Source organism: Xenopus laevis, chromosome 7L (assembly GCF_017654675.1).
Source record: "Xenopus laevis strain J_2021 chromosome 7L, Xenopus_laevis_v10.1, whole genome shotgun sequence".
Taxonomy (NCBI): Eukaryota; Metazoa; Chordata; class Amphibia; order Anura; family Pipidae; genus Xenopus; species Xenopus laevis.
In genome coordinates, this window is record NC_054383.1 from 25,575,588 (window position 1) to 25,596,188 (window position 20,601).

General features: G+C 39.2%; 1 protein-coding gene across 3 annotated transcripts in view; it reads left to right on the forward strand.

The window, feature by feature from the left end:
* lzts2.L (leucine zipper, putative tumor suppressor 2 L homeolog) overlaps window positions 1-20,601 on the forward strand; it is a 110,332-nt gene that overhangs the window by 82,056 nt on the left and 7,675 nt on the right. For all 3 annotated transcript variants that reach the window (XM_041568699.1, XM_018225234.2, XM_018225233.2), the window contains one exon: window positions 15,944-16,465. In XM_041568699.1, the coding sequence (XP_041424633.1) occupies window positions 15,983-16,465 (483 nt within the window). In that variant the 5' untranslated portion in view covers window positions 15,944-15,982. The remainder of the gene's footprint in view (window positions 1-15,943; window positions 16,466-20,601) is intronic.

Consider the following 20,601-nt stretch of genomic DNA (forward strand, 5'->3'; position numbering starts at 1 on the left):
AAAGAGCAAACAAATATTTTTATATTCAATTTCCAAATCTGACATGGGGCTAGACATATTGTCAGTTTCTCAGCTGCCCCAAGTCATGTGACTTGTGCTCTGATAAACTTTAGTCACTCTTTACTGATATACTGCAAGTTGGAGTGATTTCACCCCCCCCAGCAGCCTAACAACAGAACAATGGGAAGTTAACCAGATAGCAGCTCCCTAACACAAGATAGCTCCATTGTAGATCTAAAAACAACACTCAATAGTAAAAACAGAGACTGATTCAGTTACATTAAGTAGGATAAATAACAGCCTGCCAGAAAGTAGTTCCATCCTAAAGCGCAGGCACAAGTCACATGACTGGGGCAGCTGGGAAACTGACAATATGTCTAGCCCCATGTCAGATTGCAAAATTGAATATAAAAAAATCTGTTTGTTATTTTTAAAATTGGATTTCAGTGCAGAAGTCTGCTGGAGTAGCACTATTAACTGATGCGTTTAAAAAAAAACATGTTTTCCCATGACAGTATCCCTTTACTTAGGGGCAACACTTCTTCCTGTGTGCGTGCGATCTGGTCATGGACCGAGTATTCGTTTTATATATGGGGGTCAGTCTGGCTTACTTAATTATTAATTTCATTTGCAAGGTCTACAGGCTTACCAGTTGGATTTCATGGTTACTGGCATTCACACTTAAAAAAAAAAAAAACTATTCTTATAACTATACCCATGTCGTACCTACACATACAAGGAATGTAGAAGATGAAAAATGATATCTGTTGAGGCAGCTGAAATGTTTCTGTGCTACATGATTTAATATATACTGATTTGCTCATGTAGGTCAAAATAAAAGATCAGATCCTTGCAAATGTAGTGGATTAGCTCTCTTTCATGGAGAATGCTACCATTTACATACTCTTGAAGTCATTATGGAAATCATATCTTGCCCTGGATAGCCACTGACTGACAGCTGATGACATCACCCCCATCATGGAAGCATGACATCATTTTATTTCGGTCTCCAAGCAACATATCTAGATGTACAAAACAACCATTTTTAATGTTTAAATAATATTTTCGTAGTCTTGCAGTCTGGAGATCCAGATTACAGAAAGATCCCTTATCTAGAAAACACCAAGTCCTGAGCATTCTGTATAAACAGTCCCATACCTGTACTAGGAAACTAGATACTGCACTTAATTCCTCCATCAGACTGATGACCTCATACCATCATAATTACATGGCATCATTGTGTTCTGTGTCCTAGCAACAGAGCCAGATGTATTACACACCACAAACACTAACATATCCACTTGCAAACATACAAGAGTAATTGCTACAAGGCGTTTATGTTTCTTAAGCACGTGTAGTGAATCCTGGGTACAAAACGTATAACCATTTGTATTGTACACATTAGTGAAATCTTATTGAATAGACCAAGTAATCTTCCAGTGGCAAATGAAAATGTGGATCATTTTATGAAAGGTTTTGTTTTCTCTCTGTCGGCTTCAAGTTGAGTCTCCTTGTGTGTGATTTATGTAAGGGAGCGTGATTATGGCATGTGTGCTATTTTGATGATTCTTTATAAGGGGATCTAGGAGCATTTACTATTTTCAGCTTCCTTTAATGGCCTCGTATAGATTCACGTCAGCCTTTCATTCTACTAGCTGTCACCAGGCAAGGCAGATTAGGAAATAATTCTATATAAATCTACTTTTAAAGGGGACCCGTCACCCGAAAAAATTATTCCAAATCCTATTTTATCATGTTTGTCAAGCAAAATTAACCTTAATTACACTATATAAATTATTTGAATCTTGTTTTCTTTGGTCTGGAAACTAATTATAACAAGCAGGCAGGAGCCATTTTGTGGAAACTGCTATTGCCGGTAAGTGTTGCATCATCTCAAAATCTTGTTTGTGCACCAGAATGGGGGACCTGATGTCCATCCCCATGCACTGGCTATACAATTAAATAGTGAAGAGAGTGGGGGCAATGTGGGGAGAGCAGTGACATCTAGTAAGTGCAGAATGGAAAGTGAAAATAATTGCCTGCCCCGCCTCTATGCCTAAAGGCCCCCATACACGGGCCGATAAAAGCTGTAGACAGAACGAGTAGGCAGCTTATTGGCCAGTGTGTGGAGCCCTCCGACGGGCGTCCCTAATTCCCGTCCGATCGTGGCCGCATCTTATGCCCTTCGTTATGATCCGATCGTTGGGCTCAGCCCGATATCGCCCACCTCAAGGTGGGCATATCGGGGAGAGAGATTTGCTCATTTGGCGACATCGCCAAACGAGCGGACCTCAGTGTATGGCCACCTTAAGAAATAGAGGAGGGACAGGTAATATTTGATTGATAGCTGTGATTTTTTAAATGAGTTTACAGCTCATGAATGCTTTTACAAAAAAAAAAGAATTTTGACTTCATGTTTAATTTGAAAATTACTTTTATTATACAGGTATGGGTCCATTATCCGGAAAGGCCATCTCCCATGGACTCCAAATAACCACATTTGTAAAAATTATTTCTCTGTAACAATAAAAACGTACCTTGTACTTGATCCCATCTAAGATGTAAATAATCCTTATTGGAAGCAAAACCAGGGTTTATGTAATGTTTACATGATTCTCCAGTAGTAGGTAAGTAAGGTTTGAAGATCCAAATTACGGAAAGGTCCGTTATCCAGGAAACCCCAGGTCCCAAGTATTCTGGATAAGAGGTCCCATACCAGTACAGCTTTTTATGTCTGTGTGACAGTTCCCCTTTAACTCCTGTTTTTCCATTCTCCAGGTTTAAAGATTCTGGGAGGGCATGAGTTTGGGTTGCCTTCCTCAGGAGAAGCCCAAACAGCAGACTTCTCTTGCTAGAATTGTATGTTGAATTGTATACAAAGGTTTCTCATTGTAACATTTTGTGTTTTAGAGGAGGAGATTCAGAGGAATACTAGAACATTTTTACAGCATTCATGTTTAGGTGGAAAATGCTAATAGAGATCAGATTGTCCTGGGAGCCTCGGCCTTGTACCCCCTGAATGTGTTTAGTGAGTTTGAACTAATCAGTTGGAAGTGGATGTTGGAAGAGGACAGTGAAACAGGCCTGGCTTAGTACATATAATTCACTTATCTTTGTGCTTTTCTGGCATTCAATAGCGCTGCATGAGCAATAGACTAACACTGTGAGAACTGCGTGTGGGAATGATACACAGGAAAGGATTTATCACACACCCCTGTGTTTAAAAGTCGCCTGCATCATGTATTGGATACATCTAAAGCTGAGTGAAGCAGCAGGATAGTCCCTTTGCATGAACCTACCATAATAAAATCAGGCAAACATTCTGCATATGTTATAAGTCTGATGCAACCAGATAGTTGTGATTAGGGATGCACAGGCCCGGATTTGTGGAAAGGCCACCTAGGCCCGGGCCTAGGGCGGCAGGATTTTAGGGGGGCGGCATGCTGCTCAACCACAACCACATTGGTTCAAAAACACTGGGGATGTGCTGGAGATACAATCATTTTTTACATTTCCTGTGCGCCAATCCCCATTGCTCCTGTTCCCCTGGAGGAGACAGGGGGCGACGAACGGTAGTGGGCCTAGGGATGCCCACTATGTAAATCCGGCCCTGGGGATGCACCCTATCCAGCATATGTAAATTAGGGGCGGGAAGGGAAATCACGTGACTTTTTGTTACAAAACAAGGAAGTAAAAAAGTGTTTTACTTTCCCGCATATGCAAATTAGGATTTGGTTCAGTATTCGACTGAATTGGCTGGTCATGTGCTTTCAGAAAGAGCCAGCACTTTAGGATGTAACTGCTTTCTGGCAGGCTATTGTTTCTCCTACTCAATGTAACTGAACGTGTAGCAGTGGGACCTGGATTTTACTATTGAGTGTTGTTCTTAGATCTACCAGGCAGCTGTTATCTTTTGTTACGGAGCTGCTATCTGGTTACCTTCCCATTGTTCTACTGTTAAGCTGGCCATAGACGCAAAGATCCGATCGTACGAATCGTGGATTCATACGATTTCCAGACCATGTGTGGAGAGTCCCAACATTTTTCGTCCGTCGGAGATCGGTCGTTTGGTCGATCGGACAGGTTAGAAAATTTCTGTCGCCTGCCGATAATATCTCTGCGTGTATTGCCGATCGTACGATTTTCAGAGGGAGACTGTCACTAGTGTTGTCAGACATAAGTATTGTACGATTGCTGTCAGGGGCAGAACTTTGGGTGATCTGTTCTTATTTGATCGGAATGGTAAAGACTTTGATCTGAATGGTTAGTGGAGGGTCGGGAGATCGGAAAGTCCGATCGTACGTTGATTCGTATGATCGGATCTTTGCGTCTATGGCCAGCTTTAGGCCGCTGGTGGGGAAAGGGAGGGGGGGTGATATCACTTCAACTTGCAGTACAGCAGTAAAGAGTGACTGAAGTTTATCAGAGCACAAGTCACATGACTGGGGGCAGCTGGAAAACTGACTATGTCTAGCCCCATGTCAGATTTCAAAAATAAATATAAAAAAATCTGTTTCCTCTTTTGAGAAATGGATTTCAGTGCAAAAGTCTGCTGGAGCAGCACTATTAGCTGTGTTTTGGGGGGAAAAAACACGTTTTCCCATGACAGTATCCCTTTAAACTAAGAGGATAATGTCACAGTGTTACCCTTGGAGCAAAAAGCAGGTGCTGGCCATCACTTGCTGTACATTGTTAGCAGGGCAGTGCTAGTTGTTAGGCAGACTGTCATTGTCAGCTATGGTTTTGATTAGTGCAAGGCGAGCTCTGGTGTCTAGAGTTTCCACAAATGTGAGTTAGTCACGCAACACAGGCTTGAACTCCTGGCAGCATTGGGAGAGATTCAACAAATAGGAAAGAGAAGGGGGAAAAAAAAGACGTTTCTTTTGAAAACAAAGCGAAGGTCAGCCAACCCAAAAAAAAAAAAAAAAAGATCCTCACAGACTTGAAAGAGTGGAAAACTCTGGGAGATATTATGAGAAAATTCAGATGTTAGCGTTGGATTGGGTAGGATATTTACACAGAGTTCTAAGAGACGGCCATCTTGGTGATGTTATTTAAATGCCACATTATAACCTTAGCACGTCTGCGTGATTTATTCCAGCCCTGTAACCACTGGTGAAGTCTGACAAAGAAAATTCCTTTACACTGTCATTCTCCTTCTCCCAGAGGGCCAGCTAAGTCTTATTGGAATCCACAGAAACTCCCTTAGAATTTCAGGTTTTTAAGTTTCCATGAGTCATATTTTGTCTGTTCTTGCTGTGGAAAAGCTTTATTGCAACACATTAGCCCCTTTATATCAGACTATTGGCCACTGTGGTAATATTTTCTCTTCTTAAAAATCTTATGATCTACAGTAGTGCTTTGCAACTTTTTCCGTATAGCGGATTGATTCTTTTATGCATTGGATTTTTACTGCCTAAACTATAATAAAATTATATTATTCAAAGAAGGTCTCGGATTCCATAAAAATCCTTTAGGGCTATGGCAGGGGGGATATCTGAAATTACATTTCCACCTGTGGTTCACTTTTAGTATGATGTAGAAAGTGATATCCTGATATAACTTGCAGTTGGTTTTCATTTTTATTTGCTGTTTTTGACTTATTTAGCTTTTTATTCAGCAGTTCTCCAGTTTGCAATTTCAGCAATCTGGTTGCTGGGGTCCAAATCATCCTAACAACCATGCGTTTATTTGAATAAGAGACTGGAATATCAATAGGAGAGGCCTGAATAGAAACATGAGCAATAAAAAGTAGCAATAACAATACATTTTTAGCTTTACAGAACATTTGATTTTAGATGGGGTCAGTGACCCCCCATTCGAAAGCTGGAAAGAGTCGGAAGAAAAAGACAAATCATTCAAAAACGATAAAAAAAAAAATAATGAAACCCAACTGAAACATTGCTTAGAATTGGCAATTCTATAACATACTAAAGTTAACTTAATGGTGAACCACCCCTTAAATGTAAATCGCTGGTGGTAAAACATAAATACAGTAGCCTGGAGTTGCTTTGTAATGCACTTTTGTGCTACTACACAGTCTATATGCCAAACACCAGAGATTTACAGAGAGTTTTTGGTTTTTTTGCCTCTGTTTAATCTCCTCCAGTGCAGTGCGAAATAACGTCTAAAGTCACCTACTGGAATTAATGACGGTCCCATCTTACATCAGCCTTAGAGGGCAATATTTAAACTTGAGGTCCTGTTCTCCTGTTCAAGAATGTCCACCAGGGGAGTCGCAACAAGGATTAGATCCCAACTAAATTATTTGGTCAGAACCACAAACAGATTATAGTGATATTTTAATAGGGATTGGCCGAATCCTTCTGCCCGGCTGAACCAAATCCTAATTTGCATATGCAAATTAGGGATGGGAAGGGAAATTGCGTGATTTTTTGTCACAAAACAAGGATTCGGTTTCGGTTTGGTATTAAGCGAAATCTTTCCAAAGTAGTGGATTCAGTGCATACCTAAATTTTAACTATGACATCCATTGTAAAATAGGCTTAAATGAACAGTAACTCCAAAAAATGAAAGTGTTTAAAATGAATGACAATATAATGTACTGTTGCCATGCACTGGTAAATCTGGTGTGTTTGCTTCAGAAAGACTACTGTAGTTTATATAAACAAGCTGCTGTGTAGCCATTGGGGCAGCCATTCAAGCACAGGATACACAGTAGATAACAGATAAGCTCTTTAGTATACAACGGGATTCTTCAGAACTTATTTATCTGCTGTTTATCCTGAGCCTTTTCTCCTTTTCCCAGCTCTAAATGGCTGCCCCAACTGCACATTATTTTTTAATTACTTTAAACCATTTTTATTTTTTGTTGTTACTGTTCCTTTAATTATTTAGGTGAAGGATAAATCATTCTCCTAAAATGACCAGGCTAAACTATTTTATATGGAGAAAGGAATCCAAAATAAGTATAGGGAGAGCTGCTGTTAGTATGGCATGCCCATATAGAATATATAGTGAATAAGTACTCCTTCTTGTAAAATATATGGATATTTTAAGTAACCAAGGCCTTCCATAACCATATAAAAACAAGGCCAAGTATTTTTATACAGGTCATGGAACTCCGAGGTAACTTCTAATATCCTCATATTTTGCAACAGGGGTAATTTATTTATTATAATACACACGTTTCAGTGAGTCATGTGACAGAAATGGCATCACTAATCTCTAAGTATAACCTATGACATCACTAAGCACCGTTTATAAGGATATACTTTACGGGATATTCATGGCTCTTGTGTATTATAATACAATACACAAAAGCTATGAATATCTTGTAAATGATATCCTTATAAACGGTGAGTAGTGATGTCATCAGTTATAAACAGTGAGTAGTGATGTCATTTCTGTCACATGACTGAAACTTGTGTATTATAATAAATAAAGTACCCCCTGTTGCAAAATATTCCAAGACCTGTATAAAAACACTTGGCCTTCGGCCTCGTATTTTCATATGGTCATGAAACTCCTCTGTAACTTATATCCTTATAATTTACAAGAGGGGGTACTTTATTCACTATATAATCAAATCACTAGTTAAAGGGTTGTTCAGCTTGATTTCTTATAGTTCACCAGGGATAAAGACTTTTTTTGTTACTTTCTGTTTTCTATGTGTGACTGTTTTTCTAATATTGAAATTAATGTTTCATTATTCACATTTCTTATGTCTTTCTAAAGCAGCTCTGGGAGGGGGTCACTGATTCTGTAACAGTTCCCAATTGATACATTAATTGATTTGTTATCTTTCATTAAAGGGTTTGTTCACCTTTGAGTTAACTTTTAGTAAAATGTAGAGAATGAGTTATTTAGCTTTTCATTCAGAGGCTCTGGAGTTTGCAATTTCATCTGTTTCCTAGGGTCCAAAACATAACAACTATGCGCTTATTTGAAAAAGAGACGTAAGGGGAGAGTCTGAATAGAAACATGAGTAATAAAAGTAACTACATTTGTAGCCTTACAGAGCATTTGTTTTTGTGATGGGGGCAGTGACCCATATTTTAAAGCTGGAAAGTAGTATAGTAGTTTAAAAAATAAATAATGAAGACCAGTTGAAAAGTGGTTTAGAATTGGCTATTCTATAACATACTAAACGTTAACGTAAAAGGGAACCACCCCGTTAAAGGCAGCTGTTATAATTGATATGGTTGTAAATATTTAATAGATGCTGCTGAGAGATGTATCAACTAATGTAGCAAATTGTAACAGTTCAGAATTTGCACCTTGAATACTGAGCTGCCAGATTACAAACCTAGAGACTGGAACATTAAACATGAAACTTCAATTCTATAAAAATCTGAAAACAACTAAACTGAAAAAGGGTTCGGAAGATGAACAACCCCTTCTAGAGAACATATTCAAGGGGAATAATTGTCCTTTCTTTTTCCTGAATTGTGTGTTGAATGCCCCAGTGCTGTTACCCATAGTAAATGTTCTAATTTGTGGCTGAATGCTCAAACATTCTGCTGTAACTGTGCAAGTACAGGTATGGGACCCATTATCCAGAAAGCTCGGAACCTGGGGTTTTACGGATAAGGGATCTTTCTGTAATTTAGATCTCTGTGCCTTAAAGGGGTTGTTCACCTTTGAGATAACTTTTAGTATGACGTAGAGAGTGATATACTGAGATAACTTGCAATTGGTTTTCATTTTTTGTTATTGAAGGTTTTTGCGTTATTTCGCTTTTTATTCAGCAGCTCTTCAATTTGCATTTTAAGAAATCTGGTAACCAGTGCCCAAATTTCCTTAGCAACCATGCATTGATTTGAATAAGAGACTGCAATATGAATAGGAGAGAGTCTCAATAGAAGGATCAGTAATAAAAAGTAGCATTAACAATACATTTGTAGCCTTACAGAGCATTTGTTTATTTAGAAGCGGACAGCAACGCCCATTTGAAAGCTGCAAAGAATCAGAAGAAAAAGACAAACAACTATAAAACTATAAAAAAATAAATAATGAAAACCAAGTGAAAAGTTGCTTAGAATTGGTCGTTCTATAACACAATAAAAGTTACTTTAAAGGTGAACCACACCTTTAAATCTATTAAAATCATTTAAATATTTAATAAACCCAATATTCTTGGAATCGCTTTTAAAATTTTGAATTATTTGATTATAATGGAGTCTATGGGAGACAACCATTTTGTAATTCAGAACTTTCGGTTAGTGGGTTTCTGTATTTCGGATCCCATACCTGTACAAGTATAGGGCCCGTTCAATAGGGGCTTATTCTAGAGAACTGTGCGATGAGATGCTCTCTATACGATAATCTACTTTGCCTTTTAGTTTCAACAAGACGGACAAGTAATGCTCAGTGTTTGTTATTATTCCCTAGATACTGTAAAGCTGGGTATAAATATGGCTGGAAAGGTTGCAGAGTGAATCAAAAGCCAAATGAAACCAGTGGGAAATGAAAGAACTAAACAAGCCCCTTGTAGCTTAGGAAATAAGTCTGTATAAGGCTTTGCCAGACATGAACTGATCTGACGAAGGTCCTTAGCCAAGCAGAATCTTGGCAACAGCGTTTTGCTCTCTATTAGAGTCTCAGCACAGATTTACTGTTTATTACGGCTTTTGTTGAATCTTCCCAAGACTCTCAAGAAAGTCGTAAATCTCTATACAATGTCCTTTAAAGGAAAATCATAATTTGCTCTTTCAAAAATGTACAAATGTTTGAAATAATTTGAAATTGAACGCAATGCTTCATGCGTCCTTGCACTGCTTGCTTTCTGATCATGTCCTGCTACTTCATGACCGAAAATCTACTTGGAAATGAAGGGAGTAGAAATTGTTCTCTCCCTTTAAAATTGACCATCTCCCCATGCTTCTGGAGATAGCTGTCACTCAAAACTTTTCAGTGCATTTTCCAGTCAGTCCATTTCCCCAGCTACCCTCTGGTCAAGCAGTACAATGTCAAGCAGTGGCCAAGTTTTCTGTTCCGGTTTCTCTTGCTTTTCTCTGCTGATTTGTGTGTTTTCCCACATTCTCATTGTCTTTATTTTCAAGTTTGTTGCTTTCAAAACCCAGTTGATCGTTAATGAAAGTCAAGCGATCACCTATTCTAAATGATCCTTGGTGAGGCTCAAAAATCCTGTGTGTGCAAAGTCTGTGGCTGAACACACTTTCCAGGCTGATACAGCTGTAAACATTCAGATTTTATTAATCGTACGTTTTAATGTAACAAATTTACAGGTTAAAACTGTAGAATTAAAGTAGGAAAAATAACAGATGAGATGTTCTGGCCATTTAAAGGGGTTGTTAACCTTCCAAACACTTTTTTCAGTTCAGTCGTTTTCAGAAATAAAGATTCTTTTCAAATCTCTTTTTAATTTTTTTTACCATTTTTTCAGAATCAAAGTTGAATGTTCCTGAGTCTGGCAGCTCAGTAATTCAGGTGCAGATTCTGAACGGTTACAATTTTGCAACATTTAGGGGCAGATTTACATAGGGTCGAATATCGAGGGTTAATTAACCCTCAATATTCGACTGCCGAATGTAAATCCTTCAACTTTGAATATCGAAGTCAAAGGATTTGTCGCAAATAGTTTGATCGAACGAAAAATCGTTCGATCGAACGATTAAATCCTTCGAATCATTCGATCCGAAGGATTTTAATCCATCAATCGAACGATTTTTTCTTTGATCAAAAAATGCTAGGAAAGCCTATGGGGACCTTCCCCATTGGCTAACATTGGTGCTCGGTAGGTTTTAGGTGGTCGAAGTTTTTTTTAAAGAGACAGTACTTCGACTATCGAATAGTCGAATGATTTTTAGTTTGAATCGTTGGATTCGTAGTTGAAGGTCGAAGTAGCCAATTCGATGGTCGAATTGGGTTGAGCTCTCCATTTTCGTGCATTGCCCGAAATTTCCCAGTGACTTCGGAAAACGGAGCACTAAGTGTGCCATCCTGCTGGTGATTTACATTGTAGCCGGTGGGAAGGCAGTTTGGGGAGATAAGTCACCCCGAAAAAGAGGAGATTTGTCGCCAGGTGACTAATCTCCCCGAATCTGAGTGTGTCTCTGCCCTACCAGCTGCCTTTAATGAAATTCAGAGATTCTGTTCAGCAGGGACAAAGTTAAGAGATGTAGAACAGTTTACAGGGTCGGCGACCCAGAGCTGCTTTAGATGGTGAGAAATGAAACTTTACATTTCAATATTAGAAAAAACAGTCACACATAGAAAATAGAAAGTAATTGGAGAAAGTCTTTATTTCAGCTTCAGGTGAACAACCCCTTTAAGTGACAGATAAGTTATGTTCCGGAAATCGCTGCCGTACAAAAATCTGGATGAATATTCAGAGCCCACACACGGTTTGAAAATCATATGACACGTTGTTTCATGTGATTATATTGGCATGTGTATGGCCAGCTTAAGCCCCGTTATGCAACAACAGGATCTGCCAAGTCTGGCCCAATAAACGACTTACCAAATGAACAGATATTTGTATCAACTAGTTGTTTGTGTTTTCATAAGTGAAAATATGGATCCTCAAGAACTATTGTTAGCTGCCACTCCAGAACCTTCCTGTAACATTATAGAAACCCCCTAGTCTGAATAAAAGTAACGGCAAAGCTTCCTGCAGTATATCTAAAAGTTTGACTTTCGACCTAAACTACATAAAGCAGGTTTTTTACAGTGAAGGGAATAAATGTCAGCTGCTTAGCAGAATCGCTGCCTTGCGTTGACGGCATAATGGCATGTTCTTCCTGTTTTCACTCCGAGGTAAGAGAGAGAGCAGTGAAGGGATTATGAAAGCTTATTCAGATGTTCCACAACCCTGGAACCAACGGAGCGAGTCCTTCAGTTGCTGTTAATAACTGTATAATACACAAAAGCTATGAACACTCGCCTCAGGCGGCAGCGCCCCCCTGGTTACCAGGGGCGGCAAAAATGCCGTTCCTGGTAACTAAGAGACGAATTTCCGGTTTTCAACCCGGAAATTCGGCTCTTCTTGTGCAGAGAGCGCAATTGCGCAGAAAATGTGAGCGCCGTGAGGAGGGGTCGGGGCGGCAACGGAAGGCCGCCTCAGGCGGCATGAAGGCGCGGATCGGCGCTGGCTATGAATATCTTGTAAATTATATCCTTATAAACGGGGAGTTCTGATGTCATCAGTTATAAACGGGGAGTTCTGATGTCATTTCTGTCACATGACTCACTGAAATTTGTGTATTATAATAAATAAAGTACCCCCAGTTGCAAAATATGAGGATATTAGAAGTTACCTTGGAGTTCCATGACCTGTATAAAAACACTTGGCCTTCAACCTTGTGCTTTTAAAAGGTCATGAAACTCCTCAGTGACTTATAATATCCTTATATTTTTACAAGAGGGGGTACTTTATTCACTATATATTCATTTGCACATTTTAAATATCCAGTTTATGTTTTCCGTGCGTATTCTTGTTGCTAGCCAACACTGTGGGGCTCATTTATAAACACTGGGCAGATTTGCACCTGGGCGGTTACCCATAGCAACTTATCAGTGATTACCTTATTTCAGCCAGCTGGAGGTTGAGCACTGAAAGCATTCATCTCATTGGTTGCCATAGGTTACAGTTTAGGAGCACTGTTTGTAAATGACCCCCAGTGTGCCTTAATTGCACATAATTTTGCTACTGTAATGTGAAAAGCGGGCTGCCCCCAATGCTACTAAAGAATAGAAAGATCTAGCTACTACTCCGTTTTCTATTTAACTTATGTTGAATCTTCCCTTCAGCTTTGCCTCTGTATGGAAAGTTGAAGGCTGAAGTTCTACTCACCCTCTGTTTGGCTTTTAGAGGTTCCTGTGGTGCAAAGATAGAGCAACAACTTGGTCCTGTTGTATTAACCTGTGCCAGGGTTGTCTGCAGACTGTATGTGACAATTTAGCACTAACAATGGCCGATCTTTAGGTGCCTTCAAAGGTGCCCAATCAAAATTTTCCAGCGAGCCTGATCCGACTGATATCCAATTCTTCTGCCAATGTTGGTCGGCTTGTCTCCCACCATATATGCACCGAATATAGTATAAAAATTACTTTCATACTAAATTATCTGTGCGTCTATGGCCACCTTAAGTTGGACATCACTGACCACCAGCAAACGAAGTGGCATCAGGCACTTACATAACAGCTTAGCCACCGAAAATCGTTGAGTGCTATTGCATAAGTACTGCTGTGCCTGTGAGATTTTTAATTTGAAAGTATTTCTTAGGTAAAACGTGTCTGTGGACTAGGTCAGATATTTATGGCTGCTTCTTTGCAGATGAATAAACACACATATACAGTAGAACCTCCATTTTAAGTTTTTCAGGGGACCATAAAAAAACGGTGTAAAATCCAGGAAAATGTAAAATCAGGGAAATGTATTATCCTAAATATATAGGTGGAACTACAAAAAAAACAATGTAAAATGAGAGAAAACTTAAAATCAGGGGATGTAAATTTGAGGTTTCACTGTATACAGAACAGCTGCTGTGAATATTCAGTATCCACCTGATCATTCCTGAACAAAAGTTAACATAGACCATCAATTTTGGACACTTTTTTTTCAGTTTCAGATAGTTCACTAGAATTAAAGACTTTTTCCAATTACTTTCTATTTTCTATTTGTGACGCTTTCTCTAATTTTAGTTTAATTTTTCACCTTCTTGTGCCTTTCTAACTATTCGATACAGTAGTTGATACATGTCTCTGCTGAGCAGAATCCCTGAGTTTCATTAAAGGCAGCTGTTATAATTGATTCTATAGTTGTTGATATTCCGCATAGATCCTACTGAGAAATGGACCAACTAATGGAGCAAATTGTAAGGAGTTATTTACTAAAATCTGATTTTTATATAATTTTTTTAATTAAGAAAGTGTGAGCATCCACGATTAAAGTTATTTATCAGCAAAATAACATAAAAAAATGGATTGCGGAAAGAAAACACGAATTGTAAATATTTTAGGGATGCACTGAATCCAGGATTCAGTTTGGGATTCAGCCAGGATTCTGCCTTTTTCAGCAGAATTTGGATTCATCTGAATCCTTCTGCCCGGCCGAACCGAATCCTAATTCACATATGCAAATTAGGGGAGGGAAATCGCGTGACTTTTGTCACAAAACAAAGAAGTAAAAAATGTTTTCCCCTTCCCACCCCTAATTTGCATATGCAAATTAGGTTTTGGTTCGGTATTCAGCAGAATCTTTCGCTAAGGATTCGGGGGTTCGGCTGAATCCCAAATAGTGGATTCGGTGCATCCCTAGTTTTTTCCGGACTTTTTTTCTCTCGAATCCCTCAATTTTTTTCGGGTCATTCCACAAAAACCCTGAATTGTGGGATTATTGTCCTAAACCCAGCACAGACCACCATATCTACAAACTGGGATAGGGACGTCTGCCATTGACTTATACATATAACAAATCTAGAAAAAAAAAATATTTTCTTCTATGAAAAATTTACATTTTTGCCCCAAAAAGCCAGGGTTTTAGTAAATAACCCCCCAACAGGTCAGAGACAAGAACATTAAAATTCAATTTGGGAAAAATGGTGAGAAATAAACGATGGAAAACAATTTAAAAAAAGTCTATTTCTAATGAACAAGCTGAACACATCTCAACTGAAAAAAGTGTTTGGAAGGTGAACATCCCCAATACACTTTCCTAAACCTGAACAATATGATTAATTGCAACACTGAGCAATAAAGCACAATAAAACAATCTGCTAGATCAGCACGTATCCGCTCTTCCAGAAACACACGGACACTTTTCTTCCTCTGGGAACTATATTCTCTGTTTATAACTACAGGTAATTGTTTTAGGCGAACACCAGAAGTTCCTATGAAAGAGTCCTTGTTTACGTTATCTTAAACACTATAGATCAGGGATCCCCAACCTTTTGAACCCGTGAGCAACATTTAGAAGTAAAAGGAGTTGGGGAGCAACACTAGCATGAAAAATGTTCTTGGGGTGCCAAATAAGGGCTGTGATTGCCCATTTAGTAGCCCTTATGTGGATTGTCAACCTACATTGAGGCTTTGTTTGACAGTGCACCTGGTTTTTATACAACCAAAACTTGCCTCCAAGTCTGGAATTCAAAAATAAGCTCCTGCTTTGAGGCCACTGGGAGCAACATCCAAGGGGTTGGAGAGCAACATGTTACTCACAAGCTACTGGTTGGGGACCACTGCTATAGATAATGAAATACCCAGCTGTATTTGTACCAGGCCTGTTATGTCGGTGAAATGGAAAACCTTTGTACTTCTCTATACCTGCCTTTATGCCTAAATAAAATACAGCTATGGGATCTATTATCCAGAATGTTTGTGACTTGGGGTTTTCCAAATTTGGGGCCATTCTGTAATTTACACACAAAGATACACGGCTACAAATCACCTCTTCTTCGGGCGTCTAATCTTCCCGCCGGCTAGAGTCTAAATTGCCAGCAGGATGGCACTCAGAGCTATTCATTTTCAGAAGTCGCCCGAAGTTTCCTTGTGAGGTGACTTCGGAGAACAAAGCACTGCCATCCCGCCAGTTATTTAGATTTTAGCTGGCGGGAAGGCTTTTCGAGGAGGAGATTAGTCGTCCAAAGAAGAGGTGATTTATTGCCGGGCGACCAAACTCCCCCCCCCCCCGAAACTTATTGTTAAAAGTAATTGAAACAATAAACAAACCCAATAGGATTGTTTTGCCATCTATACGGATTGATGCAGCTAATAACCATCAAGAACAAGGTACTGTTTATTAATAACAGAGAAAAAGGAAATCATTCCTTGTAAGCAGTGGACCATATTCACGGAATTTAAACTGTTCTGAAATAACTTGTTATCATTCCTTTTATACCTTTTTTAAGGAATTCAGGGTAAGACCTTATTCTAACTAAGGGGAAACTGAAATGAATTTAGTAATTTGCTTTAAACCTTGAATATATTTAATTGTGCTCTCTCTTGTGTGTTTCTCTAGGTGGTTTATGCAGTCCCCTGTATTCAGATCATCTATACTATGGCTGCTGTGCAAGCTCTTCCATTATCCATTGACCAAAACGCCGAGGTCGGTGGTAGCCAAAGCCATACAAACACAAGGTCACCTGTCACGGAAAACATTATGGGAAGCGTCAGCAGCTTAATCTCTGGGAGGACATACCATGATAAGCAATGCAAGGCCTCAGAATTCAGCAGCAAGTGCCGGAAACCTACCAACATGCCAAACTGTTTTAAACAACAAGAGGGGCTCATAAAAAATAATTATAGCTCACAGGATCCTCTATTTGGTGGGCTCCCTACAAAGAAACCCTGTTCTACTACCTCTGGAAATAATGGGAATTATGTCTATGTCAATGATGACTTCAAAGAGGAATGGCATGAAGCAAAAGTACCAATCAGCCCCTCTAGCGATGCTGACGATATTCGGGAAGAGAGATCCCACAATGGGAACATAAGAGGACCTCCACCCAAGCTCATTCCAGTTTCGGGCAAATTAGAAAAGGTACATTGTAATAATTGAAATAATAACTCAGTGGTTATTTAGTGCTTGCAAATATGTATTCATTTAACTCCCTAAACCTGGCTATTGTTACCCTTTTATGAAATGAATCGATTCTTGTGGAAAGTGTTGGCGGAGTGTATGGCCCAACATGGTGCTGGTTCAGTTTGTTATAGCAATTAATCAGGGATCCACTGAACCTGTGTATGTCACCTTCAGCTTATTTCATAAGTACAGGTATGGGATCCGTTATCCGGAAACCCGTTATCCAGAAAGCTCCAAAGTACGGAATGGCTGTCTCCCATAGACTCCATTTTATCCAAATTTTAAAAATAAATTTCCTTTTTTTCTTTAATAATAAAACAGTACCTTGTACTTGATCCAAACTAAGATATTATTAATCCTTATTGGAAGCAAAACCAAGCTATTTGTTTTATTAAATGTTTATATGATTTTCTAATGGACTTAAGATCCAAATTACCAAATGATCCATTATTCGGAAAACCCCAGGTCCCGAGCATTCTGGATAACATGTCCCATACTGTATAGGGCTGCCTACGATTTGGTCAAACTGCTGTTTTAGGGTTAGTCCACGTGAGCAGATTCGGGGAGATTTCGTGTCTTCCCATCTGCTTTAATGAAAAGTTGCCTGCACTAAAACACACGTTTTCCGAAGTTGCCTCACGAGGAAAACGAAGCGCCACGTGTGCTTTAGCGCAGGAGACTTTTAACTATAGCGGATGGGAAGACATGCGAAGGCAGTTCGGGCGATTGTCGCCCAGAAGAAGAGGCGATTAGTCGCCAGGTGACTAAATCTCCCCGAATCTGCTTGTGTGGACTAACCCTTAAAGGCATTTTAAAGATAAGCTGCCATGCATTCTGTCCTGATTTTAGTCAGTGGTGAAAGGCATCAGATCAATGGTAACTCATTGTGTGACATATGCCTAAATCTCTACTAAACTGTATGGCAAAGGGAAAGTAGCAGCAACACATTCTGGATATGTCAATAGGTAGGCTAGCAATTAGCACACAATTTGCAATTACAGCTAAAGAGATGCTGTATTTGCATAAATAATCCAGGTCTGTGGGCTATTTATAGCGTTAATTGAAACACCTAATGGATCATCTGTGTTTCTGCTGGAGTTCCTTTTATTTTGGCAGTTGCCTGTAAATCCTGTAAAAGCCTTCACCCACGATTTGCAGCTTATTTTTCTAGATGTTACAGGAATTCTTGTGACACATTTATGTCTAATCTTAAATGCTGAAGGTGAAATAGAAAGTCCAAATCTAGCAAAGAGCTTAGTGTCTCTGTTCTCTTAACTGCTTTATTTGTATCTCATAATTACAAATCCCTCCTGAAATGAGCAATCCAAATAGCCAAGTTCAGCACCTCAATTAAAGGCAGCTTTTGGCTCCTGTTCCACATCCTTTGAGTAATGATAGGTACTGTGTTATCTAAGCAGCTGTCTTCTTAGTACAGACCCTGTAGGTTGTCTGAATTAAACCAGTGCAGAGCATTGCATATACTGTAGATAAAGAGTATACCACATCCCTGGAAGACTTAGTACAGATACAGTAGGGGGTTGCAATAAAACACAGGCAAAATTGGCCCTGATCAAGCAACTTATAGCAACCAATCAGCAGCTGGCTTTCACAGTCGATATCCAGCACACTTCAATACACTCCAAGTCATTAACTCTTCAGGGTGCACGCAACAAACGTATGTTCACCTCCACATACCTCCAATTCAAGTGTATATAAATTGCAGCACTCCAGGTTTTTCCATTAAAACCGCTTTTATTTCAATATAGCATAGCGACGTTTCGGATACAAATGATCCTTTATCAAGCTTGATAAAGGATCATTTGTATCCGAAACGTCGCTATGCTATATTGAAATAAAAGCGGTTTTAATGGAAAAACCTGGAGTGCTGCAATTTATATACAGCAGCTGGCTTTCACCAGTCTTCTCCAGTTAAAATAATCAAAAATAAATCTCAAGCTGGTTGCTGCTAATTATTATTAGAGGCCAATGCAGACACAGACTGTTGGCTTTGCTTCTATTGACCAGATCAGTAGATGATCTACAAAACTGGGCAGTATCTCAGTATCTCATTGGGCACAATTATCAGTCAGGCAACACGGACAATTCCACTACTTTTAGGGCAGTAAATTTCCCTGTCAGGATAAAGGATATTTCCATAATTCTCTTAGATCCATAGATTTAAATTTTTTTTTTAATTAGCAAGGAATTTATAGCTCTCTCCCATACAGCTGATCTGCTTCCACATTATACACTAAATCCTGCTTTGCTCCTCTTCATCATTCCTTACTTATAAGTTTATCAATTTGAAGGAGATACAAACCCGTATCATATAAAAACCCATTGTAGACTTTTGGAATCTCCCTGTGTGCCATTGTCCCTAAAGGTGGCCATAGACGTAACAATTACGATCTTTCTTGGAAAAGATCTTGCCAAGAAAGATTGTTCGTTTCAATACACAAAAAGTAGATCTGAATCGTCAGATATACAGGTAGAAACAATAGAATTCTACCTGTATCTGACGATTCAGCACTAACAATGGAGATGTTTGGGTCCCTTCAAAGCCTGATCAGTCCAGCTCGATCGATAAACCGACATCCAAGTCTTCTGCCGATATCAGTAGGCTCTTTTTCCACCATACACGCACCGAATATTGCACGAAAATTTATTCCGTACGATATTATCTGTGCGTCTATGGTCACCTTAGGGAAGTGGCCAGAAACCATTTGCCACATGATTGTGTAAACTCTAACATTTTAATCTATAACTAGATTTATACCTCCCTAACAACTCATTCTAGGTTTGGAATGTTAATGTCACTCCAGTGTCACACCACAGGCAAAGCTACTAAGATTTCTCCTGAAATCCCTTAATCTAATGACAAGGCACCCAAGGTTCTCTAATCTAAGGTCATTTCAGGGTGGATCTGTGCTTTGTTTTTAGGTGTTACTTGCAATTAAGTGTGGATTTGTTCCCCCATTTACTTTACATTAAAGAGGTGCTCCACCCATGTGTATTGAAAAGATGTTTAGAATTACATTTTCTTTAATTTTGCAAATGGTTGGAGTTCCCCTTTAGGGCAGAGACACACAGGAAGATTGGCAACAAATTGCCTCTTCAGGCTACTAATCTCCCTGAACTGCCTTCCTGACGGCTAGAATCGAAATCGCCAGCGGGATGGCACGCTGAAGATTCATTTTCCGAAGTCGACCGAAGTTTTCTTGTGAGGCAACGTCGGGCGACTTTGGAAAACAAAGCGCTCCAAGTGCCATCCCGCAAGCGATTTAGATTGTAGCCAGCGGGAAAGCAGTTCGGGAGATTAGTCGATCGAAGAAGAGGCAACTAAATCTCCCTGAATCTCCACGTGTGTCTCTCTGCCCTTAGATAGACTGAGGAATGAGGACATAACATTTAAGCTTGAACAGAGCATTTATTCATAGTGACAGAAATTACTATTGGACAAGAACTGCATCAGTGCTTCGTAGTTACATAGTTAAATTGGGTTGAAAAAAGACAAAATCCTTCAAGTTCAACCCCTCCAAATGAAAACCCAGCATCCATACACACACCCCACCATACTTTCACATAAATGATATATACCCATATCTATACTAACTATAGAGTTAGTATAGGTATGGGTATATATACCCTGTATAAGTTTGTCGTCCCTTAAGCCTTGAAAGTGTAAGGCCTGTTAACAGGGCTCTGTAATTGAAATATAAAAATGAAACTAGAAAGGCAAATAACAATAAAATACAGTGAAACCTCGATTCCTGATTTCCTGATCCTGATTTTAAGTTTCCCCACATTTTACACTTTTTATTTGTGGTCCCACCAATACTGCATTTTTACTGCAATTGGGTGCATTTCCTGGATTTTACATCAAAATGTAAAACTCTATGAATGTTATTATTTGTGAAATAAAGAGGTTTAAAATACTAACCAAATGTTTATTGTGCCATGGTTCTGCCTGTAAATGATCAACTCCAATTAGTCTGCCCCTTATACAGTCCTGTACCAATCACTTATTGCTTTAGGTTGTGTATGTGACTGACAGAGAGGCTTTGCACATGCCCCCCATAGTGTAATATTAATGC